General features: G+C 39.8%; 1 protein-coding gene and 1 pseudogene across 1 annotated transcript; one reads left to right on the top strand and one right to left on the bottom strand.

The window, feature by feature from the left end:
* Window positions 1-1,419: 1,419 nt before the first annotated feature.
* Window positions 1,420-21,974, bottom strand: LDAH (lipid droplet associated hydrolase). The gene is given in 5 exon segments (NM_001079608.2): window positions 1,420-1,880; window positions 6,348-6,491; window positions 17,335-17,490; window positions 18,281-18,451; window positions 21,918-21,974. Coding segments are annotated over 3 exon segments (378 nt in total). The 5' UTR covers window positions 17,489-17,490; window positions 18,281-18,451; window positions 21,918-21,974; the 3' UTR covers window positions 1,420-1,800.
* Window positions 2,671-3,948, top strand: LOC101907704 (lactate dehydrogenase B pseudogene; annotated as a pseudogene).
* Window positions 21,975-23,127: the final 1,153 nt, after the last annotated feature.

The raw sequence follows: 23,127 nt of genomic DNA, 5'->3' as shown, positions 1-23,127 counted from the left end.
GTCTTCAAGTATGACTTAAGGGCTTATTATGATGGCTGAGCTGGGACTCTTCTCAATAGGTAATTCAGTACAGAGTTTCTATTATGATGGTATTTCTCACTGAGGTCTGAATGTAGGAATATAACACACTAGGTAATCATCATTAAATTTCAACACCATGAAAGAAGTGTACTATGAGGTATTTTCACTACTTCCTATCTCCTCCTGTCCGTGGTTATCTCTTCTCGTTCTGGACTTAAGATAACAGGCCAGTTGGCAGCTTTTCGAGATTTAGTATGTAAAGCAAGCCTGTTTCCTAAGAATTCTTTTAACACCTCTGTGTTCCAACACAACACAAAGATAGTCAAAGCACATTTTAAGCAAACATAAATTTCCTGACAGGAAAAACTGTTGTAATAAACCCCCAACTTTCTTTGAGTATGTATGAAGAAATAACTTAGAACAATGAAATACGTATCTTTTAAACTATTTCAAGGTAAAGCAAGTGTATACCACACATTTGATTCACTTTCAGTCACATTTGAAGGTGATAGTTGTGGAAATAGATGTTTTTAATCAAGGCAATGAAATCTATATATTCAATTTCACTTCACAAAATCTCTCATTGCTAGGTAATCCATAGTTACTTGCCTTTCAAAGCATACCCTAGTATTTAAGCAAAGTGTAAAAGGCTCGCAAGTAAACTGCATTTACAGAAAAATATATACACACATACATGTAAAAAGAGAAAGACACTATGAAAAATAGCATTTTGAGGGATTTAGGCAAGCATCTGCCGAGTTGCATAATCTCATCAATACTCCATTTACCCAGTCCCCTTTACAGGTCACAGCGGAAAAGGATGGCAGACCAAGATACAATCTGTGACCACGAAGGGCTATTCGCTGCACCAGCCACCTGGGATGAGCTACCACAGGACTAAAGCACTGGCCTCAGGATCAGCAGTGCTGGCATCCTGTCTGGATTCTACCATTCACTGACACAAGGTCATTTAGCCCTGTTAGGCCTTACTTTCCTTCCTTGAAAAATAAGGGTTTAAGATGGAATTTAATGACGATACTTTTGGCTTTCGGGGTTTCCCATGTGGTGCAATGGCAAAGAATCTGCCTGCCAATGCAGGAGACTCAAGAGATGTGGATTTGATCCCTGGGTCAGGAAGATTCTCCAGAGGTATAAACGACAACCCACTCCAGTATTCTTGCCTAGAAAATCCCACGAACAGAGGAGCCTGGAGGGTTACAGTCCATGGGGTCACAAAGAGTCGGCACGCCTGAGCTACTGAGCATAAGCACCCACTTTCAGCTTTAAGATTCTATATTTCTTTTTCTTTCTTTAAACTCTTTTTTTTAAGAGTGGAAGTTTTCAAACGTGCACAAGTCCAGAGAATAGTATAATAGATCTCTATGTATCCATGGTCTAGCTTCAATAATTATTTTTTTCTTTCCAGCTTTACTGAAGTATGACTGACAAAATTTGCATATAGTTAGGTTGTACAACATTACTGTTTTTAAAAGTGTACAAGGTAATGACTTAATATGCATATAGACTGTTTATGCATATAAACAGTCTCTTTTTATTCTTTTGTATGTGGATATCCAGTTTTCCCAATACCATTTATTGAAGATACCATCCTTTTCCTATTGTGTATTCCTGGTGCCCCTGTCAAAGATTAGTTGAGCCTTTATTCATGGTTTTTCCTGGGTTCTCTGTTCTTATAACACCGCCACACTGTTTTGATCACTAGCTTTGTAATATAGCTTGAAATCAGGGAGTGTGATACTTTAACTTTGAACCTGAACTTCAATCCTCTTCCTCCAGATTATTTTGCCTATTTGGTGTCTTTTGTGGCTCCATACAAATTTTAGGATTTTTTTCTGTTCCTATGAAAAAAAATGCAATTAGAATTTTTGGAGGAATTTATAGAAGGACTACACTTAATCTATAAATTTATCATTCTAAACAGAACATGATTAGGGAAATAAAAAATATAAAGTAGATGAAAATGGTAATGGAAGAAATCTGAGCAACTTTAGAGCTGCAACAGTCTGGATGTTCTTGCTTTGAATCAAGGACCTGATCACTACTGAGTGTGGAAACTATTTTTGAAGAGAGGAGGACATTAGCCAAGATAAGGGTAATCTTACTTGTAATGCTTTAAAAAGGGAGTCTGGGTGGTGAGATAATACTAATACTAAACAATGTAAAGTACATTAAGCACAGAGGTATTTTTCTGTAAGTGCTAGCAAAGAGACAGGCTCAAAGATACTCAAAGGCAGGTACTCAAAGATTTAGTGAGTAAATTGAATTAGGAAAAAGGAAATCTCAGATTGCACTCTCAAGAGTTGGCATCTGGCTTCCGTGGTGCCTCAGTGGTAAAGAATCCACCTGCCAATGCATGAGATACAGTTCAATCCCTGATCCAAGAAGATCCCACATGACACAGAGCAACTAAGCTCGTATGCCACAATTGTTGAGCCTGTGCTCTAGAGCCAGGGAGCTACAACTACTGAGCCCTTGTATCCTAGAGCCTGTGGTCTGCAATAAGAGAACCTGCCACAATAAGAAGCCCGTGCACCACAACTATAGAAAAGCCTGAGCAGCAATGAAGAAGCCCCAGCACAGCCAAAATAAGTAAAATTGTTTTTAAACAGAGTTGGAATCATAGTAGAGGAAGCTCAGAGGCAGCCAAGGCTGCCTCCTCCTCCTTCCTTGCCGATCCTGCACCCTAGGAAATGCAGGCTTCTGACTTTCTTCTGCAATCCTGACAGCCATCTGAAGAACTTTCTTTCCCTAAAGAAAAACTGATTGCCACCAGTTGCAGAAGAAGAGGCAATGGTCCCAAACAATAAATCACTGTAGTGAGTGTTGGACAAGTCGGTATTGCATGTGGCATCAGCACTCTGGGCAAGTCTTTAATAAGCTTGCTCTCGTGGGTGTTTTGGAAAATAAACTCAAAGGAGAAATGCTGCACTTGCAGCACGGAAGCTTATTCCTTCAGACACCAAAAACTGTGGCAGACAAAGATTACTCTGTCACTGCCAATTTCAAGATTGTGGCAGTAACTGCAGGAGTTCGCCAGCAAGAGGGAGAGAGTCATCTGAATCTGCTGCAAAGGAACATTAATGTCTTTAAGTTCATCATTCCTCAGATCATCAAGTACAGTCCTGACTGGTGGTTCCAACCCAGTGGATATTCTCATATATGTTACCTGGAAACTAAGTGGATTACCCAAGCACTGTGTGTTTGGCAGTCGATGTAATCTGGATTTTGCTAGACTTCACTATTTTATGGCTGAAAAAACGCATTCATCCCAAGCCACCACGGATGGATTCTAGGAGAACACGATGACTCAAGTGTGGTTATGTGGAGTGAAGTGAATGTGGCAGGCATTTCTCTCCAGGAACTGAATCCAGAAATGGGAACAGATAATCACAGCGAAAATTGGAAGGAAGTGCATAAGATGGTGGTTGAAAATGCCTATAAGTCATCAAGCTCAAAGGCGACACCATCTGGGCTATTCGATTAAGTGTGGCTGATCTTATTGAATCCATGATGAAAAGTCTATCCAGGAGTCATCCAGTGTCAAAAACTGTGAAGGGATGTATGGCTTTGAGAATGAAGTGTTCCTGAGTCTTCCATGTATCCTGAACGCTCGGGAGTTAACCAGTGTTATCAACCAGAAGCTGAAGGATGAAGAGGTTGCCTGACTCAGGAAAAGTGCAGATACCCTCTCGGGCATCCAGAAGGACCTAAAGGACCTGTGGCTTCTGGCTGCTAGGCTATAGAAACTTAATTACAGTGTGATTAACCATGTGCCTTTAGTTTTCACCCATGTACATGAAGCACAGTTTGCTTTTTTCTTCCTAAGTATGGGAATCTGGATGCCCAGAATCAAAGCCCATGCTTGCAAGATGGGTTCTTGAACAAATAAAATAAACTAGTGTAGTGGTGGGGCGGGGGGGAAGGGGGGGCGGGATGGGGAAGAGCTGGCATCTGACGCTAAAGTCAATTTAAAATTAACACAGTATTCTGGAAGACTAACATTTCAGGAAGCTGATCTATACTACAAAATGTAGGAATTCAGAGGAGAGGTCAAGAGCCAGGGAGTTGTGATGTTCACAGTGAGATGACCCATGAATAGTTTGATCTATGAATAAAGAAAAGAGAACCAAATCCCATACTAACTACAGAACCAGAGTATCTACTCTGTATGCACAAGAGTAATTTTGTTTCTCAAATTCTGCAATAACTACCTTGTGTCTTGACCATATGTATCAGTTAAAAGCCAAAATTAGGACATGGATAAAAATAGAAATGACCTCTTAACTGTCACCCACTTCTGCAAATAAAAACAATTTAGCATGCCTGCAGATGTTCATGAATGTGGAAAGAATTTCCACTTATAAGAGAAACTTATCCTTTGCTACTCAACAGGAGTGAGACTTCAAAGGGCCTGTTTCTAACACCTATAAGGTAATACTTCTGAGGATGGACTGAAGGGCAGCTACTAAAACTTGAACAAATATTTAGTAAAAATGTTTTAAGAGATAATTTCTATGTCCTGCTATTGCTCTGGTATAATGTTATATACATACCCTGACCAATACTTGTGATTGAATTAATACGTGGATACATAACATTCCCATTCATGACTGTGTAGACTGAATATTTGTGTCCCCTAAAATTTTTGTGCTGAACAACTGCATGCCCACAGTGTGATGGTATTTGGAAATGGGGACTTTGGGAGGTAACTAGGGTTAGAGGAGGTTACAAGGGTGGGGCCCTCATAAAGGGATTGGTGCCTTATTAGAAGAGATACCAGAGAGCTTGTTGGCTGGCTCTCACTCTTGCTTTCTCATCCTTCCTCTCACTCTCTCTCCCTCCCTCCCTGCCCCTCTGTCATGTGAGGACAAAAAGAGAAGGTGGTCACCTGAAAGCCAGGGAGAGGGCTCTCATTAGACCACAGTTATGCTGAAATTCTAATTTTGGACTTACAGTCTCCAGACTATGAGAAAATAAACTCCTGCTATTTAAGCTACCTAAGTTTATGGGTTTTGTTATGGGAGTTGAACTAATACAATGAAAAAAGTATAATGCAAATATTAAAATAATTAAAAAACTCTAGTATTTGTTTTATTAAGAGATTTTATTTTTTGAATGGTTTAGAGTTGTAGAAAATGTAAGCAGATTAGCCCAGAGAGTTCCCATATTACCTATCCCTTCATCCTCCCCTACCACACATGGTTTCCTCTGTCATTAGATGCTTGATAAGTACAAGAAGATGCTCACACCATAGAAGAAGCATACCAGAAACAGGGGCAAACTAGGCAATGAAGCCAGAGCCACCTCTCTCCCAGTTCAGATTAACAAAGCGGTGCCCTTAGGAATTGGCTTCCCAGATAGCTCAGTGGTAAAGAATCTGCCTGCCAATGCAGGAGATGTGGGTTCAATCCCTGGGTGGGGAAGATCTCCTGGAGGAGGAAATGGTTATCGACTCCAGTATTCCTGCCTGAAAATTTTCATGGCCAGAGAGGCCTGGCTTGCTCTATATAGTCCCTGGGTTCGCAACGATGGAGTGCACACACACCCTTAGGGAATGCCCACAGAGAAACTGTTTATCTTGTTTCTAGTCATTTTTTTTTTTTTTTTAGAGAGTGAACGTGCTAGAATACTCATGAATTAAAAGCAGGTAATTTGTAGCTCTCTGATCTACTTCCTCCATTTAAGGCTTCCAGCAATCTACCACACAGTTCTACCCTCAGCTTTCAAGGCTCCTCCGAATCTGGCCCTGCTCAGCCCTCAAGTACCTACTGAATCTCTCTTCCTGCCCCCATGTTAATCCTTCTGCCTGTTACACCTCTGCACACACCTCCACCCCCCAAATTCAAATTCTACTCAACTCTTTTACTCTCTCCTTTGTTTACTCTTTAAGTATCCACATGATCACAGGCCAGGGGATATCACTTAGTCACTCTACAAATGTGGGAATGAGAGCTTCTCTAGAGTAAGAACCATGGCTAAGGACCATGTCTTGTAACACTTCCCCACTCCTCTTAATACAATCCTGCAACTACAGTACATGACTGATAAATATATAGTTGATTACTAGTTGGTAAACAGAGATGGTAAGTCCTAGACAAACTGTTTAATTTGCCCAAACTTTAAAAAAATTACCTGCAGAATAACTAAAATGACCCCTCAAATCCTAAAATTACCAGAATGTGGCATCATGGGTGTAATGCCACAAGCAGAGGTTTCCACTGGTGTAACTCTTAACCTCAGCAGGCTTTCTAGAAATATGAACACCCATTCACCGTAAAAGAAAGCAAATGTTAATGAAGACATACCTTCTGAGCTTTTAAGAATCTTCTTGCCTCTGGGGGCTAAGGCATGCCCAGCATGACTGATAATCCAAACTGGAAAGCGTCTTTTTGTTGCAGAATACAAAGCCTTTGCAAATGGCACATACATGGCAGAAAAACCTGGGTTACCTATGAAAAGAAACACAGACTTTTAGATTAACCAAAACAATAAACTTACACAAGATAAAATACAGACTGAAAAAGAAAGGCATCTCCTTATACTTTCCCATACAAATTTAGTAACAATTACCTGTACAACTCAATTTTCATATCCTTTGAGAAGGGGACGACAGAGGATGAGATGGCTGGATGGCATCACTGACTCGATGGATGTGAGTCTGAGTGAACTCTGGGAGTTGGTGATGGACAGGGAGGCCTGGTGTGCTGCAATTCGTGGGGTCGCAAAGAGTTGGACACGACTGAGCGACTGATCTGATTTGATCTGATCTGATACCTTAAGTCTGGGAATTATCATTTAGAAAATTTCTCCTACTGCTCTGTTCTCCAGTGGCTTCAAATAAACTCATCCTCCATGTTCTTCTACTTAATAAGTGGAACCACCAATCATAAACCAAGTTCTAACAGCACAGGTCTTTCTTGGTTCCTCCCTGCTCTTTACATCCAGTTCACCAAGAGGTCCTGTTGACTTTGCTTCCAAAATACACCTCAATTTTGTCCAATTCTGTTAGTGTTACCACTTCCCACTGTGTTTCTCACAACAGCCTCCTAAAGGCTCTTCTATCTACTCGTGTCCCCCTGGAATCTATGCTTCAGGGTACTTGGATAGATTTCTCTAAACCTCAAATAGAATCAGAGCAGCACCCTACTTAAACATCTGAGTGTCTTTGCATCGCCTAAAATCATTAATACTGCCTGTAAGCCCCTTCAACATTTGCCTGTGAGCAGTTACCAAGCTGCATAAAAACCAATCAGTGTCAGAATCATTCACAACGAGAATGTTAAAGAGTCTACTGAGTGTTTTCTGGTCTTTTATCACAAGTACTTATATTGTAAAGAGATGTATGATTTGATCTCTGGAGGGAAAGACCACCAACTAATATACATAGATTTTTCTTGTGTATGTACAGAACGTATTTTTGACATGGGTTTGCTATAAAGAAACAGAATAAGTAATTTAAAAAAAAAACAGTCAATCTGATACATCTTTAGGGGCAAAAGAGTGAAATGGGGTTTTCATCTAACAATCATCATCTGTACAATGCCTTTGTAAATACTAGACCATTTCCATCAATATCTGTCCACTCAATGTATCTATTTCTTCATGCTACTAGGTTTTCTCCTCTTTGCTATTACATGACAGGGTTTTGCTGCACTGATGTAACCTCTGTCATCCTTGTCAAATTTTACTGATTTCTTCTTCATTATATGTTTTAGTTTCCTACATAAGCAGTGTAGCAAAGTGGTTAAGGGTATAGACTCTGGAGCCAGATTAACTGCGATGATATCCTGGCTTTGCCACTGGCCAACTGTGTGACCTTTGGCAAGTTATTTAACCTCTCTGGGCCTTGGTGTCCTTGCCCATAAAGTGAGGATAAGAAGCATACTACCTCATGTGAGAACTAAATGAACTAAAATGTGTAAAGTCCTTAAACACTGCTCAATACATTGTTCGCTGTATGTTAGGTATTCAAATTCATCATCAGTGTCCAGCCATGATAGTAACATATGATGGCCTTATCATGGCTACTGTTGCATTCTAACCTAGTGACTCAAGTTCCAAATTCCTTTTTGTGATGGTGCTAGTGTCATCTTTGTGTTCTTACTGTCTGCTGTGCAGCAAGAGGAGAAAGAAGGGAAGAGGGGTGTATCTGAACAGAGTTACTGTAACATCAATGTTGGATGTGATGACACTGTTTCATGTTTTATTCTTGTTTTATGTTTAAATCTTCAGTAAGGTTGGAATATTTTTGAATGTAAAGTACAAAGTAGCAATCTGACTTCCTTCCAAGTGAATGGCAGTGTCCCAAGACCATTTATTACATAACTCATTCCTTCTACATAGACTTGAAATGTCTTCTGATCCAATACTGAATTCTTACATTCATTCAATGAGTCAGTACAGCTGCTCAGCTGCGTCTGACTCTTGCAACCCCATAGACTGTAGCACGCCAGGCTTCCCTGTACATCACCAACTCCTGGAGCTTGCTCAAACTTATGTCCATAGAGTCGGTGATGCCATCAAACCATCTCATCCTCTGTAATCCCCTTCTCCTCCTGCCTTCAATTTTTCCCAGCATCAGGGTCTTTTCCAATGAGTCAGTTCTTCGCATCAGGTGGCCAAAGTATTGGAGTTTCAGCTTCAGCATCAGTCCTTCCAATGAATATTCAGGACTGATTTCCTTTAGGATGGACTGGTTGAACCTCCTTGCAGCCCAAGGGACTCTCAAGAGTCTTCTCCAACACCACAGTTCAAAAGCATCAATTCTTCGGTGCTCAGCTTTCTTTATGGTCCAACTTAACATCCACACATGACTATTGGAAAAACCATAGCTTTGACTAGAAAGACCTTTGTCAGCAAAGGGATATTTCTGCATTTTAATATTACATTCATTAGCTAATTCTAATTTCAAATAATTTCACTTATTTTTTCACTTTCTTCTCTGCCAGCACCATATTGTCTTGATTACCACATTGGGTTTTTTTTTTTTAATGTTTCAGTAACTGGTAGGTCCTTAGAATTGTATTCACCAGTTTAAATTGTTAAAACTTTTCTTGGAATTCTGATTGAATTTTATCTCATTTATATACAAACAGAAATATTTTATATTTTCTACATTACTGAGTATAACCTTCGAGAAGTGTCACGTATAATATTCAAATATTTTATGTCTTTCAGAAAGCAAAGTTTTGGACTTCCCTGACAGTCCAGTGATTAAGACTTAACCGTTTAATACAGAAGGTGCAAGTTCAACCCCTGGTCAGGGAGCTAAGATCCCACATGCCTTGCAGCCAAAAAAACCAAAATATAAAACAGAAATAGTATTGTAACAAATTCAATAAACACTTTGAAAATGGTCCACATCAAAAAAGTCTTAAAAAAACAAACAAAGCAAAGCTTTATAGGTTTCTTCACAGGGCAAGACAATAATAATAATCAACATTTTAAAGTGCTATAACTATTTACATGGCAGGCAGTATTTAAGCGTTTTACATACATAACTCATTTACTACTATTATTATCTCAAGGTTATGGGATGTAGGCAACTGAAGTCGAGAGGTTAAATAGCTTGCCCAAGGTGTTACTGGTGCTATCACACAGATGATAAATGCTCAGATAAATAAATATCTGAAAATTGAAAGAACTTACAGAAGAAAATAATACTGATATTTAAAAAGAACATAAAATTACCTAGTCTAGGACCTTCTGCATACCTTGTTTTAGTTAATCTCACAACAGCTCTATAAAGCAGCTGACATTATCATTAAGGGTAATGAATGGACAGTCATTATTATTTTTATTACTACTACTATTATCACTACAATTATTATTACTTTTTAAATTTTCTGAGAATGTTAAACAGGTTTAACTTTAAGGAAAATCCAAAAATACAACTACATGATTTAGACACAATAGTCGCAATGACGGGATAGATAATACCAGAATGAATAAGTACTAATAACTGAACTACTAGAAAACAATTTTTTCTCCCTATCTCCAGGTTTAAGTCTGAGTTCTTTCCTTTAATGACTGTAAGATCTTAAGCAAATCCCCTTAATCTTTCTAATTTACTATTTTATCTCCAGCAAGTAAGTGATAATGCCAACCACTCCATGTCTATTCATTCTATTCAGTACATAGCTTCTTTTTTATATATTCTTTTATAGTTATTTTTTGTAATTTATATTCTAGTAGGCAAATATATTCATATAACTAAACAGGAAAATAGCTCGAGTATGATAACTTCTATGAGGGAATAAATAGGATCATATGACAGAGGAGATTAGGATGGCCTGAGAAAAATGTCTGAGGAGGTGGCATTTAGCTAAAACTCAAAACATGAGAAGAAATTCACCATGTAAAGATTTGATGAAAAGAATACTAGAATGTAGGAATAGGTGCAAAGGCCCTCAAGCAATAAAGAACTTGGCTCCTAAAGAGTACACAATGGCCAGTAACAAAGATCCAACTTAGAGATGGAGGTAGAAAATATAATGCAAAATGTTTAAATGTCATTGCATACTTCACCACTTAAATGTTATGGCTTATGTTACACTTTATGAACCATGAACTAAACTTCCTGGTTAGGAAACCACAGAGAAAATTAAAAGGGTCTTGTTTATACAACTAAAATCAGATGTGTGTGTGTGTGTATCCATCTCCAGGTGTAAGAATGCTCAAAAACATTCCAATACAGAAATGAAAGTCATAAATTTTATCAAAGGATATCAAAATGTGTTATAAACACCGGCTTGAACATACACAGTGAAATGCCTGAGCAACGTATAAGAGAGGCTGTGGTGATTATCTCTAGACTCCAATTGCCAAAAAACCCTTAACACTGCAGTTGTAGACTTACGCCTTCTATTAATAGTTAACCTTGTAGGGGACAAAACCCACCATATATCAAGTTAATGTGGTATAGCATCTAGAGAACGTTGTCATGTGGACAGAACTTTGGGCTTTGAGTTTTCCATAAAGTCTTGTCTTCTCCAACTCCAGTCTGTGTACTCACAACACAGAACATGCCACACGATTCCACTATCCCCATATGACCACTTGAGAACTATAATGATTCAATATATTCTATGTGAACACCCACACTGTCTCCTTTTGCTTATTTCACTACTTAAAGTCCAAGTATGTTAGTAGCAGAAATTCTACAACAAAAGTTCATTGGAAAAGATGAAACTAAATTAAAAGCTCCTCAGTCTGTGGATTCCAATAAAAAATTCCTCATTATCATCATTACTAACTTAAAAGTCATGGACAAATTTTGCTATGTGTGTAAGCAAAGTGATTTAAAATAAAAGGTTTATGTTAGTCTATCTGAGATGGACTAAACATGAGGTCTATAGAGGCTTAATAATCTTTGAAAAACTGTCATCCTAATTCTCCCCACAGTACAAATAGACAGCCCCCAGATAAAAGACAATTCTGAACTCCACAAATTAAAGAGCAGCACCAGTCTACAGCCTGCACAAAGCCAAGGAAAAGGGCCAAGGGTGGCAAGGAGAATAGAAGGGTAAATATAAAAGAACACCAGGAAATGAAACGATAAGAAAATGATCAAAGACTAGAAAACGGTGAGACAATTAAGAAACAAATGTTTTAAGCTTCCCTTTTTTCAGTGTCTTCAATGAATGCTCCTTCTATCTTTTCACCATATCTTAAACCTGGCTCTCTCTAAACGGCCTCTCTTCCTTTCAGTCTGACTCTTTGCAACCCCCACAGACTGCAGCATGCCAGGCCTCTCTGTCCATCACCAACTCTCGGAGTTTACTCAAACCCATGTCCATTGAGTCAGTGATGCCATCCAAACCATCTCATCTTCTGTTGTACCCTTCTCCTCCTGCCCTCAATCTTTCCCAGCATCAGGGTCTTTTCCTTTTTTTTTTTTTGGGGGGGGTCTTTTCCAATGAGTCAGTTCTTTGCATCAGGTGGCCAAAGTATTGGAGTTTCAGCTTCAGCATCAGTTCTTACAATGAATATTCAGGACTGATTTCATTTAAGATGGACTGCTTGGATCTCCTTGCAGTCCAAGGGACTCTCAAGAGTCTTCTCCAACACCACAGTTCAAAGGCATCAATTCTTTAGTGCTCAGCTTTCTTTATACTCTAACTCTCACATCCGTACATGACCACTGGAAAAACCATAGCCTTGACTAGATGGACCTTTGTTGGCAATGTCTCTGCTTTTTAATATGCTGTCTAGGTTGGTCATAACTTTTCTTCCAAGGAATAAGTGTCTTCTACTTTCATGGCTGCAATCACCATCTGCAGTGATTTTGGAGCCCAGAAAAATAAAGTCTGTCACTGTTTCCACTGTTTCCGCATCTATTTCCCATGAAGTGATGGGACCAGATGCCATGATCTTCGTTTTCTGAATGTTGAGCTTAAGCCAACTTTTTCACTCTCCTCTTTCACTTTCATCAAGAGGCTCTTTAGTTCTTCACTTTCTGCCATAAGGGTGGTATTATCTGCCTATCTGAAGTTGTTGATATTTCTCCCAGCAATCTTGATTTCAGCTTGTGCTTCCTCCAGCCCAGCATTTATCATGATGTACTCTGCATAGAAGTTAAATAAGCAGGGTGACAATATACAGCCTTGACATACCCCTTTCCCTATTTGGAACCAGTCTCTTCCTGCATGTCCAGTTCTAACTGTTGCTTCCTGACCTGAATATAGGTTTCTCAAGAGGCAGGTCAGGTGGTCTGGTATGCCCATCTCTTTCAGAATTTTCCACAGTTTGTTGCTATCCACACAGTCAAAGGCTTTGGCATAGTCAATAAAGCAGAAAGAGATGTTTTTCTGGAACTCTCTTGCTTTTTTGATGATCCGGCGGATGTTGGCAATTTGATCTGTGGTTCCTCTGCCTTTTCTAAAACCAGCTTGAACATCTGAAAGTTCACGGTTCATGTACTGTTGAAGACTAGCTTGGAGAATTTTGAGCATTACTTTATTAGCATGTGAAATGAGTGTAATTGTGTGGTAGTTTGAACATTCTTTAGCATTGCCTTTGAGATTGGAATAAAAAAAAAAAACAAAAACTGACCTTTTCCAGTCCTGTGGCCACTGCTGAGTTTTCCAAATTTGCTGGCATGTTGAGTGCAGCACCTTCACAGCATCATCTTTTAGGATTTGAAATAGCTCAACTGGAATTCCATCACCACCACTAGCTTTGTTTGTAGTGATGCCTCCTAAGGTCCACTTGACTTCTCATTCCAGTATGTCTGGCTCTAGGTGAGTGATCACACCATTGTGGTTATCTGGGTCATGAAGATCTTTTTTGTATAGTTCTTCTGTGTATTCTTGCCATCTCTTCTTAATATCTTCTGCTTCTGTTAAGTCCATACCATTTCTGTCCTTTACTGTGCCCATCTTTGCATGAAATGTTCCCTCGGTATCTCTAGTTTTCTTGAGGAGATCTCTAGTCTTTCCCATTCTATTGTTTTCCTCTATTTCTTTGCACTGATCACTGAAGAAGACTTTCTTATCTTCCTTGCTAGTCTTTGGAACTCTGCATTCAGATGGGTATATCTTTCCTTTTCTCCTTTGCCTTTAGCTTCTCTTCTTATCTCAGTTATTCGTAAGGTCTCCTCAGACAACCATTTTGCCTTTTTGCATTTCTTTTTTCTTGGGGATGGTCTTGATCCCTGCCTCCTGTACAATGTCATGAACTTCTGTCCATAGTTTTTCAGGCATTCTGTCTATTGGATTTAATCCCTTGAATCTATTTGTCACTTCCACTGTATAATTGTAAGGGATTTGATTTAGGTCATACCTGAATGGTCTAATGGTTTTCCCTACTTTCTTCAATTTAAGTCTGAATCTGGCAATAAGGAATTCATGATCTGAGCCATAGTCACCTCCTGGTCTTGTTTTTGCTGACTGTATAGAGCTTCTCCATCTCTGGCTGCAAAGAATATAAGCAATCTGATTTTGGTACTGACCATCTGGTGATGTCCATGTGTAGTAGAGACCTCACTATTCTCTAACACTTCCTACACCTCAATAACAGCAAAGGCTTTTGCAACACAGTATTCCTGACACCTCATACCAGTGAGTGAGTGAATGAACATCTCTGAGTGGTTAAGTATAGAGTAAGCTGTTTCTCCATTACTAGTTTATGCTACTGGAACAACCTCTCTTCCTCTAAGGTTGAAGCCATCTACTTCCATCCATCAACTTTTTAGTCACTCTTAACACATTCCTTGAAAACCCTGACCCTTAAAAGAGATGTCAGTTTCACTTGTCATTCCAAAGACTTAAGTGATTTCAAAATCTGGGTGGACTAACTGAGCCAACACCTTTGTCCCATAATTCATTATCTTGATCATATTCAAAGAACTTCACCTATATCCGATGTAAGCAACCAATTCAAGTAGCCTCAGCCTAGACCGGTGGTGTGCATAAACTAAAAGTTGATGCTCTGTGACAACTAGAGAGGTGGAGTGGGGAGGGAGGTCAGAGGGAGGTTTAAGAGGGAGAAGACATATGTATACCTATGGCTGATTCACGCTGATATATGACAGAAACCATTGCAATATTGAAAGCAATTATCCTCCAACTAAAAATTAAATTTAAAAAATCCACTAGAGGACTTCTTAAGAATTGTACCACTCCCAGAGTTTCTGGTTCATTAGGTTTAGGACAGGGCCCCCAAATTTGCATTTGTAACAAGTTATTAGATGATACTGTTGGTTCTGACAACTTTAAAAATCACAGGTTTGTGTCTCTTCATTACCCAGAAATGGTTTACATTCAAAGCATCCCAACTCTGATAGCCATTTTCCAGGTTGACCTTCGGCCCTTTTAGACTTCACTCCCAATATACCTGTATTTGATCACAGCCCTACTCAAAATCTACCTACTTGCTTTTGGTCAATAATTCCTTTCATCCCGCATATTTGTGTCAGTCCAGCATATCTGCTATTTTTAATGCTGACCAATTTCCTCAAGGCCACAATCACCCTCTGCCATCCTTACTCCCCACAGATCACCTCAACTCTTAACAGAGAAAACAGAGGTCAAAAGGCAGGAACTACTTCATTTCCTCTGAACACACCTTCACACTTCTTCATTTCAGTAACCAACTTCACCTCCTTCATTCTAGCCTCAGAAAGATATCCCTTCTAAAGTCCAAGACAATATTTTTGATTATTTTTTCAATCCTACACTCTACCATGGTCTCAAATCTCTGCTTCATCAAAAGAACACTTCTTATGCCTATAATTTCAAACTCTCCCTCACTACAGGCCGAGTAAATGTATTTTTAATTTTAATAGAAAGCTGACATACTGCTTTTCAAAAATACTGTTACATTGTAGCAGAACACTGGAAGTTTATTTTCAGAAAAGGTTAAACCAAAGAGAGGTTCTGGATCAGAAATCATAGCCCAGCTGAGAACAAAAGCACTATACTGAGAAGAAACACTGAAATTCCAACCTCTTTTCCCTTGTTCAGCTCTAACACCAGCAGCCAGGCATCCATGTCTCAAATGGGATGCTAGGAAGAGTCCTTCCTGGGAAAAGTGAACAATTCAAAAAACAGGTACAGATACTGAAAGCTAGAAATCCTCCAGTGAATGCTAGGTCCCTATCAAATTACCTTAAGGTGAGGACAACGTAGGGTGACCAACCATTCTATTTTGCCCATCCTGTTGTCATGGTTTTAGTACTGAAAGTTGTGTGTCCTAGAAAACCCTTCAGACTAGGATGGTTGGCCATCTGTGGACAAGCTCCACCTCTGAATACAAACTTCCAATCAACTGCTTATGTCTTCCTCTTAAAAATGAAAGGGTAGTCAAGGATTATCAAACATTTGAGAAAAAACAAACACTAGTGGAAACAGAAAACAGAACGCAGCAACAACTAATAATGCAAGAAGCCAAAAATAAGGTTATGCACTGACAAAACATGAAACAGAAGAGTATGAAAAAAAGAAAGAACACAGAGCTTTGAGAATTGAAGTACAATTCCTGGTTTAAAAAATTTGGATTTCGGTCCACCGAAATCCAAATACAATGCATGGAAAACACCCACACCTTGGGGCTTGGTTATAAAATTTCAGAATCTTAGAACAAAGAAAAGATCTAAAGTATTTTTTCCCAGCAGAGGGGGAGAACTTCACACATAAAAGATAAAAAAAATCAGAAAAATACCAAGACTTCTTAAAAACAGTTAAAACCATGGAAGACACTGAAAATTTACTCCAAGTTCTAAGGAAACTACCATCTCTAACCTAGAACTCTAAGACATTTTCTGACAGGCTAGACCATCTTTCCCATGCTACATGGGAAGATGAATACATGTAGCATGGGAAAGATGAATTCCCATGTACCTCTTCTCAGGAAGTTCCTAGCAGGTGTGGTCCACCGAAAACAGGGAAATAAACCAAGAAAAATATGGGATTGGGAAACAAGGAATCCAACCCAAGAGAAAAGTGAAAGGAGTCCTCAGGATGGCCTGTGTAGGAGGCCCAGAGAGCAACCAGTCTAGACTGGAGTGGAAGAACATAGAATTCTGGTCACAGTGCCAAAAAATGAACTAAAACAAAACAGAAAACTGATTACTCTGAATATGAGAAGATTTTTTCACTTCTAGAGAATAATTTTTGGATAAATTACTGATTGAAACACAGACAACTAAGCAAATAAAAGAGACAATTATTAACATAGGGAAAACAAACAAAAATGTACAAGAAAAAAAATGTAACAATACTCCATAGGCCTAGCTGTGTACATGATATGTTGTGCTATAAAATGATACATATTTACAGTTTCATTTTTAATCTTTGAGCCTGATATATATATATATATATTTTTTTTTTTTTTAAGCTCATAACTTTAAGAAGTGCAATAAAGTATCTTTCCCTATCATTCTATTGACACTGATTCAGCAAAGATCACATATCACCCATTTGACAAATCCCAGAATAAATGTTCTACCATAAACTTATAATCATCTTGAAATGAGACAGTAAAAATTATTTAGAAATACTTGATAAAGTTCTAATTATTCTAAGTATTGCTAAAGAAATTTTAAAGCAGGTTATAAAATGATATGTATGGTATACATCATGATTTTTAAAATGTGTATATTATATATATTATTAATGCACAGAAGATAAACAAAAAGTCAAGCCACTAAAGTATTAAGGGTGGTTATTATCAATGGTTTGAGTGATTCTATTTCCTTCCACAAGGATTTTTATGTTTATCAAATTCTCTTTAAAATCAGAAATAGTCACATGTATCTGTATACATTCATCTTATCCAACTTTTTAAACTTACCAGGAATAATGAAAATAAGCAGCTTAGGCCTTGTGCCACTTTGATTATTAATGAGGTCAGTCCAGGGCCCACACTTTAGAACCTGGGTTTCAACTCCACAACATAAAATGAATTCCTCATGCACAGGAATTTCTTCCTTGATTTCTGAGTCCATTTCTAAATAAGGGGAGAAGAACAATATGAAGAGTCACTAAAATATAAAACTTTGAGCCAAAGGCAATATTCGAGAATAAAGAAGACAAAATTCAATATACCTAGAAGGAAATGTCACAAAGAGTTATGGGAAATATATGACTATTTACCTACCCTAGATTTTTGGATTAAAAAAAAATTAAACCACAAGAGTACAGAGATAGAGGGACACATCTGGTGAAATTAAAGACAATAGAGGAGTGTGAATCAAAACAAAAACCCCGCCACTCTCCTCTCCAGTCTAAACTGACAATATCCACGGCTAACTTTTATTTTCCCTCTGCTGGAATTCTCCTATAGCTAGATGCTCTACCAGTGAGACCTGGTGAAGTCTGATGAAGAAACAGAGGCTCTCGCTGCACTTGTACTCTCCCAGATAAGAAGGTAAAGAAGGACAGTGAACTCCTTGATGAGCTCTGAGTTATTCCTTTATTTTATATTTTTATGATATTAAAGCACTATATTATTCAATTATGAAATTGGTAGATAGAAAAAAACAGAATATCATAGCATCACAAACAATTTTCTGAATAACCATAAAACAATTTTCTGAATAATCAAGATACATGCAAAAATGCAGTCCCAAATTACTTCTATCAGCCCTCCAAATCTGCCTCTGCCTCTATCAATAGGACCATGTCCCAGACTTTCACTGGTCTTTCTAGCCTCCTCTTCAACTATCCTCCTTTCATTCAAAGCCCTCCAGAGTCTAGATTATAAATGCCCCTCATTTTTTCTCCTCTTACTGCTTTACCATTAACCTTGCACTCGGGTCTGTCTTGTCCCTGCAGTTCCTCAGTTGACTTCATGCTTTTCTGGTCCTAGAGCTTTGCCAATGTTTTACTCCCCGACCATTTTTCAGATGCTTTCCTCCTTGTACCAGTTATCAATGTATTGCCTCCAAATTCACTCTTCATTGCCTTCTCTGGACAAATGGATCAGAGTTTTTAAAATATTTTCCCTCTGCCAACTGACATGATGTTAACCTTGAAGAACGGGCTGGAAGAGAGACACTGCAGAAGAAGGGATTTTTTCCCCCTGGTTTCAGTATACTCTCCCAGGAGATTTCTCGAGGACTCATCCCTCCCACTTCCACGCTCAGGCTGTGAGGTCTCTCTAGAGCAGTGACTTCCAAGCGGACACAATTTTGTCCCCCAGAAGACATATGGCAAAAAATAAAAACAGTTTTTATTGTCACTTGGTATCAGGGGAGGTATTACTACCAGCGTCTAGTGAGTAGAGGCCAGGGATACTGCTTAACACCCTACACTGCACATTACAGGCCCCCACAACAAAGAATCACTAGCCCAAAAGGTCAATAGTGGAAAACTGTCTGGAATGAAAATTTTTCACTTATGAAGTGGGGACTCCTTTTAAAATTATACTAAAATACGTTGACTGACTAAGTAAATAAAAGTATCATCTCACCTTTTCAATTGATTTTTGGTTCACTAATAAATGTCACTGTAGCCCAATCTCTAAAACTATCACAAAATACAATATATTTATAAAGGTCTTATGACATTTATAAAGTGTTAGAAACAATTAGATTTAACTGTTATACACAGTAAAAAATTAGAGTGCCGACAGAGAGGACACTGGCTAAATTTAAGATTTGCACCAGAAAGAGAATCCAAAGTTATTAACTATATTCAACTCATAAACACTTAATTTCAAAGTAAATGACATCGTAGGAGTTTAGCCACAGAATTAACAAGAAAGCAAGCAGTCTATGAAAATTGGAAAACAAGCAAAACACTAACAATAACTCTAAACACTTCAAGTAAAATACCACTGAGAAACCTGGAGTTAATGTACATATTGTAAAACATCTTTTTATTTTACTTCACTCTTATGTTTCTGAATCTTACACAGCCAAATAAAAACAAAGTAAAGAAAAATTTTACTTTCTTCCTTACCTAAGAACCCAGGGTAATTCAATGCTGCAAACAATGGGCAGATTAACAGGAGACAATGTGTTCTAATATAAATTATTAAAGGTTGATGGCCTTGCCCTCAGGCATCACCTACAAGCAATTTTTAATGATCAATTTTGGCAAGCAGCAAGACTTACTCTGGATTAAAATCCAGGTACACAGTGTAGCTACAATCTGCACAATTTAGGTAAGCTTTACTCAGGTAAGCATAGGTGTTTATCTGCTTATATTAATTGGATTCTAACTTTATGTAGGTCAAAAGAAAGAAAAAGAAAACTATACACTAAGACCTCTCATATCTATACCTTAACAAAATATTAATAAATAGAATCTAGCAACACAGAAGATGAGTTATGTGGGATCTATTCCAGGTATATTTAACATTCAAAAGTCAATCAATGTAGTTTACCTATTAAGATACTAAAGAAAAAAAAAACACATATTCACATGAGTTAACTAAATGCACATCCTGTTACCCAACAATTGTATTACTGGATATTTGTCCAAGAGGTATAAAAACATATTCACGCAAAAACATTCAAGCAAAGATTCACAGCAGTTCTATTTGTAATAGCCTATAACTGGACACTACAAAAAAGTGAATGGCTAAACCAACTATGGAGAAGGCAATGGCACCCCACTCCAGTACTCTTGCCTGGAAAGTACCATGGACGGAGGAGCCTGGTAGGCTGTAGTCCATGGGTTCGCTAAGAGTCGGACACAACTGAGCGACTTCCCTTTCACTTTTCACTTTCATGCATTGGAAAGGGAAATGGCAACCCACTCCAATGTTCTTACCTGGAGAATCCCGGGCGGGGGAGCCTGGTAGGCTGCCGTCTATGAGGTCGCACAGAGTCGGACAGGACTGAAGTGACTTAGCAGCAGCAGCAGCAAACCAATTATGATAAGCCATACCATAGAATACTACTCAGCAAGAAAAAGGAACAAACTATTGACTCACTCAACAGTTTGCATGGATCTCAAAGGACTCACACATCCTGTCTGGTGTGCAAAAAAAAAAAAAAAACAAAACCTCAAAGGTGAGAGATTACAGTAAACTTCCAGTGAAAGTGAAGTTGCTCAGTCTTGTCCGACTCTTTGTGACCCTGTGTACTGTAGCCCACCAGGCTCCTCCGTCCATGGGATTCTCCAGGCAAGAATACTGGAGTGGGTTGCCATTCCCTTCTTCAGGAGATCTTCCGACCGAGGGATCGAACCCAGGTCTCCCACGCCGCAGGCAGACACTTTACTCTCTGAGCCACCAGGGAAACCCAAAACTTCCTGCTGGCTCAAACTGTAAAGCGTCTGCCTACAATGCGGGAGACACGGGTTCAATCCCTGGGTCAGGAAGATCTCTTGGAGAAGGGAAAGGCAACCCACTCCAGTATTCTTGCCTCGTCCACCCCTCCACCCCAAAACATGGGCTCAAAGAAAACTCCCAGTACCCTGCAGCAAAGAACTTCAAGAGAGCTAGGAAATCGGTGCAGGGTGTGGACAGGTCATGCTTTAAGAGTTGACATTTACTGAGTGCTTATTACGTGCAAAGTACTGTTCCAAGTGTTACATGAAGTATCTCAGTTAAGAAAACAATCTTATCAAGTGGCTACTAATGTACCCCATTTTATACATTAGACAAAATGAGACACGGACTATTTCCGAAAAATACCATGATGCATCACACGCGGTAGAGGCAACAAAAGTCACAACTGTTTTCCCGAAATGCTGCACTCTTTAAGTTCAAGGCAGCAAGTGCCATTCTGACCTTGGCGTCACGGAGAACTATTAGACCAACTAGAGTGAACCTCAAACAAAGGGTGGTGGCGGTTGTTCAGTCGCTAAGTCGTGTCCGACGCTGCGTCCCCATAGACTGCAGCACGCCAGGCTCAGAAGAGTGCCAAGTTCAGAGACTGGTGCAACATTCAGTTCTCAAGGATACCTGGTGTAGCAAATTTGAGAGAGGCGGCGGGAAGGCGGTTGATCCTGAGGAGAAACTTGATTCCAAACCAAAAGAGACCATCAATGGACAAGATGGGAAACTGACACCCAGGGCGACAAGACAGCTGACTCGCTCAGGGCTAGAGGCTTAAGTTGGTTCAAGAACTCAGACCTTTGGACTTCCTAGCCCAGACTTTGGCCACTTCTAGTCACTTGTTCCCAACCAGCCGCCCAAAGTCCGGGCCCCCTACTCCCCCAAAGGGGCCGCCATAAGACTCCCTACAGACAGGCTGCCCTTAGCGGTCCACACGGTACGTTCCCGCTGGGCCGGCAGCCAAAGGGGCTCCGGGCCCCCAAGCGGTCGCAGCACCATTATTCACGCTCCTACCGGCCGTCTGGCTAAGGGCGGCACAGGCTCTACGAGAGCCATTAAGAGAAAGGGCTCTAGCTCCCGGGTGCCTGTCCCGCCGTCCTTCCTCCTACGAAGGCACCCCCAGAACGTGGGAGGAAGCTCCTCACCTGTCCACCCGGAAGACACCACCGTCTGCCAAAACCTCAGTTAGGCGTCACAGGGTCCAGAAGTCCCGCCCCCTCCGACGTAATAGAGCCGCGCCACGCGCCGCGCTGGGGAACCGGGCCCCTCCAGGTCTCGGGGTGTGGCGAGTTTTGCAAGATGCTTGACTCTGGCTTGGACCCGGTGGCCCGGATCCAGCGAAAGCGCCGGAAAACTTTATCTGTGCTGGAACTTTCTTTCCTCCTTCATTTGAATTTCACCTGCTTTTATTTTAATCATCCTTGATATACTTAAAGCTTCCCTTTCTCCAAGTCTTCCCCGTGTTTTCCTCTGCCCATGTTTCCTTTTCCTCCCTTACTGGTTGCATCTTTTTCTTTAGTTTGCCCACATTCACGGGAAAGTTGGGTCTCAGCTGACCTGTTTGTTAGCGTTAATATACCCAGCCTCTGCTAGTCGGCCCTGTAGCAAAATGATGAAGATCCCTATTTCAGAAATATTTTAAGCTGTGGACTGAAAAAAGGATGCACAACTTGAGAGTTGCCTGTTACGTTTATTTGGGGGCAAAATGAGGACTGCAGCTTGGGAGGCAGCGGCCTCAGATAGCTCTGAGAGACTGCTCCAAAGAGTCAGTAGTGGAAGGTCGATATATAAGATTTTGGTGAAGGGGGGAAGTTCAATACAATTAGGCACTCCTTTTTACAAGAGGTTTTCTGCTTGTCACGAGCCTCTTACTTCACCATGAAGGGATTTAGTGCTTTTTTAAGGGCTTGCCTGATAGCTCAGTTAAAGAATCCACCTACAATGCAGGAAGGAGATTCTGGTTTGATTCCTGGGTCAGGAAGATCTGCTGGAGAAGGGATAGGCTGCCCACTCCAGTATTCTTGGGCTTCTCTTGTGGCTCAGGTGGTAAATAGGCTACCTGCAATGTGGGAGACCTGGGTTCGATCCCTGGGTTGGGAAGATCCCGTGGAGAAGGGAAAGGCTACCCACTCCAGTATTCTGGCCTGGAGAATTCCATGAACTGTATAGTTCATGGGTTCGAAAAGAGTCAGACAAAACTGAGCTACTTTCACTTTCACTTCTGTTGTCACAAGGCTCCAATGTCACCATGAAGGGATTTAGTGCTTTTCTAGATATGAGGAGATGCAAGGATTGAGGTCATAAAATCCGTTCCTAAAAACATCCAACCATCTAAAGACCTGTCCCACCAGATTT

This window comes from Bos taurus, chromosome 11 (assembly GCF_002263795.3).
Source record: "Bos taurus isolate L1 Dominette 01449 registration number 42190680 breed Hereford chromosome 11, ARS-UCD2.0, whole genome shotgun sequence".
Classification (NCBI taxonomy): domain Eukaryota; kingdom Metazoa; phylum Chordata; class Mammalia; order Artiodactyla; family Bovidae; genus Bos; species Bos taurus.
Note: the sequence above shows the minus strand (reverse complement) of the source record. Positions and strands in the feature narration are given on the sequence as shown.